At 46.1% G+C, this 5,782-nt stretch overlaps 1 protein-coding gene across 1 annotated transcript; it reads right to left on the bottom strand.

Moving 5' to 3' along the window:
* Positions 1-469: 469 nt before the first annotated feature.
* Positions 470-2,803, bottom strand: LOC120287123 (probable disease resistance RPP8-like protein 4). Its single transcript, XM_039299817.1, has 3 exons — positions 2,045-2,803; positions 1,413-1,934; positions 470-1,321 (listed from the first exon to the last, which is right to left on the bottom strand). Exons 1-3 carry the CDS (start codon positions 2,801-2,803, stop codon positions 470-472), a joined length of 2,133 nt encoding a protein of 710 aa, XP_039155751.1.
* Between the last annotated feature and the right edge of the window lie 2,979 nt (positions 2,804-5,782).

Here is a 5,782-nt window from a genome sequence, read left to right as displayed (position 1 = left end):
ACTATTACCTGCGCAGAAGGAGGAGGAGGAGGAGGTACCAATTGCTTCTCTTTGATGAATACTTCTCGGGAAGAACGAGAGGTCGCCAATTGCTTCCCATTGATGAATAGTTTTGCGGTCAATGTGGCTTTCATGTTCGTCGCCAATTCTTCCTTCACTTTAATCAAACTAATTTGTTTCAGGGATTCAATATGATTCAATGAATCAATAGAAGTTAGTCCACAGTTCTTGATCTCCAGGTCTTCCAGGCAACAAAGAGCGGTTTCGTCTACATAAGCTTTTCTAACTTTCTCCAACTTCCACAATTTGAGGATGCGAAGGCGTGGGAATGAATCTTTGCGAACGCGAAAATCCAACACTTGACCAGTATAAGAGCCTGCAAAAAAGTTGAGCATTTCCAAGCCCTCGAGCTTTGCTAGTACCGGCATCGAATCAGCATCTAGTCCTGACATCGACAAGGTAAGGATTTTCAGGTTCCGAGGAAGGAGCTCCAAGCCGCCTCGCTGAGGCGAGCCCTCAAGGACGTCCTGGCCGTGTCGCTTAGGAGGCTCCCGAGCAAGTACAAGTCCGAAATCAGCTCGACTCCACTCATGTCACTCAAGTTGAGATCTGAGGGCTGACCGAAGACATCCCTCGATCTCAGCTTTAGGCATTCAAGCTTCGTGAGCTTCAAAATGCACTCGGTTGCTTTCTTCATCACTGGAGAATCACACGTCAAACCCAATTTCTCGAGCCTGGTCAATTTACTAAGCACATCAAGCATGGGACTCTTAGCAGATCCAATATATAAGCCCCACAAGGTTTGGAGATTGCTCAAGCTACCACCACTGGTGGACTTATCGAAGCAAACCTCGTTCATGTACAGGTGCTGGAGGGACTTCACCTTCCAAATTGAACTCGGCAATTTGCTAACGTTAGTGTGCTTCAGATCCAATGTCTCAAGGCAGGACATGTTCCCAACTGATTCAGGGATTGAATCAAGGACCGTCCATCGCAATCCCAAGTACCTCAAATTCAGCAGTACATTGCCAAGTTCGTCCGGAAGCAACGGCTTGTAAGTCCTCTCCAGATCGAGCACCCTGAGCAGACCGCAAACTCCCTTTGAAATCAAGGGCCGAAGCAGCTCTTCCACTTCCCTTGAACGAGTCCCCTGCTTCTGCGTTTTGAAGGTTACGTAGGAACGGATGTGTCGGAGATGGATGTTTCCGGGGCAATGATCCCCTGTCTCAGCACTCTTCCTGATGCTTGACAATCCATGAGCAGCCATTAACAAGCTTAGATTCTTCACCATGATTAGGGCCCGAATGGATCTGAAGTAGTGCTAGTCGTGTTGCCATCTCGCACAAGAAATCGTGTAGGAAACTAGGCACACGGCAAGATTTGGGCTTTTCACTCCGCTTCCTACGCCTCACCACATGAACCAAGTTTCGACCAACCAATTCTTCGAGGCACCCCATGGTCGTGAACTTGAGCACTGGGACCAATCCTTCGGCATGCCATAGCCGGAAGAGCCTCCTTGTCGAGATGTCCGAGTCTTTGGGAAAGAGGCACAAGTAAAGCAAACAGGGCTTGAGCAGGTTAGGCAATTTGTGGTAGCTCAAGGACACGATATCGCAAAGCGTGGCATTATCAGCGAGCTGGTCCACCATGGCAGGAGAAGAATGACCGCTCGCGGCCGCAAGTCCTCCGAGCAGCAAAATCCTAGGAGGAGAGCCACTGCACTTGCTCAGAATACTTGCTTTGAGCCCCGAATCTTCACTAATGGAGCCGCATTCCTTCAACAAGAGCTCGCTCTGGTCTGCATCTAATTGGTGCAACTCGAGAGGAGAAGCCCAATGGTCTATAATTGATGGGATTTCAGGATCCCAGTGGTGATGATGACTCTGCTTCCATTCCTTGAGTCTAGGAGGAGGTTCATGAGGACGTCCATGTCCCTGGCGTATTGCAAATCGTCAAACACGATGAGGTACCTCAATTCCATCAAGGTCTTGTGAAGGATCTCTTTCAGGTATATATTTTTTTTGTGTTCCTTCAGTTCTTGCACAGGTGTTTGCTTCAGTATCTCCACCAAGAGATCTTTCAAGGCGAATTTTTTGGGAACATGAACCCAGACGCGGCATTGGAAGCTATGATCTATCTCGAGTCTGTTGTACACACTCCTCACGAGAGCCGTCTTGCCGATGGCTTCTTCTCCCACCACCGGAATAACGCAAAGTCTCAACGCGTCCTGATCGCCATCTTTCAAGGTCAACCGAGCTAGGAGCTCGCACTCTTCATCTTCACGCCCCACAATGTCAGACTCAACCTTCCCATTCCAACGTACGTTCCCTCGATGCATATTCCCCGATGAAGCGTTTTCCTCAAGAGTAAACAGATCATAAGGAGGCAGATCTTGCATTTGGGACAGGTGAGTGGACAATTTCTGAACTCTGGTGATGAAATCGCGTTCCTTTCTTCCGGAGGCGCGCACCCGTATCCTGAGCGACATGAAGCGGACTAATGCCCACATTTTCATGAGGCGGCCCTTACGGGACATCAAGTGTCGTGATGCTCCCAGGAGGAACTTATCGGCACAGTCCACAGCATCTCGAGCTCGACCTAGGAGGCCAGATCCATGGTCGCCGCTTTGCTGGTCGTTGTCGGTGCCAGATTGCAGTAACTTCAAGGTGGTTAAGATTGTCTGGAGATGATTAACGGCCGTATTGATTTGATCTGGTAATCCAGAGGAGAGAATGTCTCTCTCGGAGAGTCTGTGTTGCAACTTGTCGATCACGAGTGAAGCTGTCATCTCGGAAGCTGCCATCGCAGTCGCATGCCAGCGGGACTCGCGCTCGACTCACCCTTCTCTGTTATGCAACGGTATGAGGTCTGTATTTTGTATGTATGTAGCTGTGAGAAGAAGATGCGAAAGCTGGCGAGACCATGCATGTTGAAGCTAGGGGTGTGCAACTGGACTGGGTATACCCGGGAACCGGACCGGCCCACCCGGAAAATAGGATCGGGAACCGGTTCCCATTGAAACATGTCCGGGAACCGATTCCCAAAGTTCGGAACTGGTTTAAACCGATCCATGAACTGGGTCCAATTGATTACCAACCCAGGAACCGGTTCTCGGACCGGTTTTGGAACCGGTTAGGGAACCGGTTTTGTAAGTATAGGTCCAAAACCCTATTTTTCCTCTTATTTCTATTTTTACTCCCACAATCACGTGGCGTTTTTTTCTCTTGGTTCTCTCAAACACGCACAGCACTCCTCCTTCGTCGTTCCACTTCCTCAGTTGCTTCCCTCCCTCATTGGCTCCCTCTCACATCGTCCGACGAACGGACGGTGTTCGTCGCCACCAAATTCTTGTGTACCACGTGGATTGGCTTATCTAATTTCTCTTTTGGATGAGAAGTTATGCTTACATAAATGAGTATCTTCATGTAATAGTTGTGAGAATAAGATTAATATTAGACTAATGTTTATTGCTAATTCTTTGCCTTATGATTTTATTTATTATAATTAGTCATGTGGATTCTTAATTTTTCGTTTAATCAAAAAGCTCATGTATTTATTTATTACAAGTGCTTGATGTTTCGATATAAATTTGGAGAATTACATTATTTTCTCGTATATTAATATAAAATTCAAAGTTATGTAAGATATCGGGATATTGCAAAACAAGTTTAAGTGGAAACAGGATTAACTGTGGAACCAGACCAGAAAAACAGGATGGGTCGGATACAAGGTCTAATACAAACAGGGTTTGGTATATGATCCAAAAAAGGGGAATCGATTATAACAGGATCGAGTATAGGATCTAGGTGTAGACCCTACCCGATCATCCCTAGTTGAAGCCGCTTACTTTCAACTAATTCCATTCCTTCTAATGCAAGATTCACCACCTATCCATGATAATATTAATGTAAAAGCTTATACTTCGCTGGTTGAAGTAAAGAACAAATTATATAGATCAATAGTTAACGCATATGGAGGAAAAAAGAGGGATCAACAATTTTATGGTGGGACACAGTGCAGATTTTGCGTTAAGTAGGGTGAGGAGTGTGTAATTTGATCGCGCAATGCGGGCGCTGTGCGGCCGAGAAATTAATTAATCAAAAACGATAAATTTAGTGTAGTAAATTATAGAGACTCCCGTCAATCCATCTCCAGTCAAGGTGAGGCATGTCTTGGGAGATTTCATCAACGCATGACTTCTACAATTTTGTCTGACATTAAGGATTTATTTGTTCGTGCGTATGATACTTACGAAAAAATCATCTTTCGCTGGGTCCTACCCATGGGCCTTCGGCCACGGCTCTAAGTGAGCAATTAAGATAGCCTAAATTAAAGTTTTCATTTGAAATTTAAAATCTATTCTATACACCTTAGAATTTGGAACATCCAGGATTTACCTAGAAATAAGCCAATTTCTTTTTCTTATTTTTGTTTCATTTTTAGTTAAGCTTAATTTGTCATTTTTTTCCCTAATTTTGACATGAAAAAAGGATTGAAGTTACCTAATTTTCTAGACCTTTTAAGTGTGCCACAACCAGATGAGGACTTGGTTGTTATATGTAGTTGTTGATAATAGCTCTGCTTTGACTTCAGCAAATCAATTCGAGCTTAAGTAGCAAAATGATACTTGTAAATAGGGTGGGCGCTTCCAAGTTTCATTCAGATTTTTTTTTTAATCTATCTATTGGAACATATTCCTCATTTTTTTGAAACTTAAAACATACTCCGTGTATCTTGGAACCATGCTCATCCAACCGAAGCATTTTTTATGGCATATCCAAGCTTGAATTACCCCAGCAAAAAGGTGCATATTGTTTCCAGGACCATGCATATTCAAACATAGGGAAAGGATGCCGAAATTAGGTGCTTAGGGTTTTGACTAGGCCTCACTTTGTGTGATCCACCTCCGTGAGGTCCATGCAAGATTACCATACTCTCATGCACGTGTCACGGTCCGTGAATCCTCCCGTACTCGTGACACTTGTGAGTGGTGCTTGGGGTTATCTGGTGAAGAGTGTGGGGCAGAAGGGTAGAACACAACTGGTCCGTGGGAGTGGCGTCAAGACGGTTGGTGCTAGGAGTTTTAGGATAGAAGGATTACATCACTTAGGAGCTCTAAAGACGGGGTAGGCCTCCCGTGCACAAACTGATCGGGAGCTGATGCGCTCTCCTGACGAGGCCATGGCAGGCCGAAACCAGTTGTTGTGCCTAAAGAGAACTACTGTCTTACTCGATGGACTAGACGCCCGAGCGAAGCTGGGCGTGGTAGGATCTCGTATGAAGAATCATTCACCATATCGTTCGTGGAACAGCTAAAGAAAGGGCTAGCCTGGCGAATTCCGCTCGCTAGGCGCCCGCGGGTCGTTCTGAGGCCAAGGAAACTCTTGGCCCGTGACAAGTGGTATCAGAGCAAGAATCCCTCCAGTAAGCAAGTGAGCAAGTTGGAGAATTGAGCTTCTCGCTCTCGCGTGTCGAACTAATGAGTGCCCGGTCCGGTCCTAGTGGGCGAAGTGAATGGTCGGGGCAAAAGATGCTCGAACGTAGCTGCGCTCTCTGCTCCTAGGATGACAATGTGTACTGGGACGAGTCGGTTTACCGCCGAGCCGATAAGGAGTTCGAGAAGAACCGAACCCTTGCTGAATAGGGATAAAGTTCCTGGATCGATCGGTGAATACGAAGAAGAGGTCTACTGCCGCGTTTTCAACAAGAAAAGAACCTCCATTGGTCTACTAGGGTCAAGATGCTGGTTAGGCTGAAATGGTGCTGCCAAAAGATGCGGTTG

This window comes from Eucalyptus grandis, chromosome 8 (genome assembly GCF_016545825.1).
Source record: "Eucalyptus grandis isolate ANBG69807.140 chromosome 8, ASM1654582v1, whole genome shotgun sequence".
Taxonomy (NCBI): Eukaryota; Viridiplantae; Streptophyta; class Magnoliopsida; order Myrtales; family Myrtaceae; genus Eucalyptus; species Eucalyptus grandis.
The sequence above is the reverse complement of the archived record's forward strand: the minus strand, read 5'-3'. Positions and strand labels throughout refer to the sequence as shown.

Excerpts from the sequence above, each read along its gene's own strand:
- LOC120287123 (XM_039299817.1), bottom strand. The coding sequence starts at position 2,803 with ATGGCAGCTTCCGAGATGACAGCTTCACTCGTGATCGACAAGTTGCAA. Across the intron at positions 1,935-2,044 it reads AGATACTGAAGCAAACACCT|GGACATGGACGTCCTCATGA; the intron begins GTGCAAGAACTG and ends GCAATACGCCAG. Across the intron at positions 1,322-1,412 it reads GTCGAAACTTGGTTCATGTG|CACTACTTCAGATCCATTCG; the intron begins GTGAGGCGTAGG and ends CAACACGACTAG.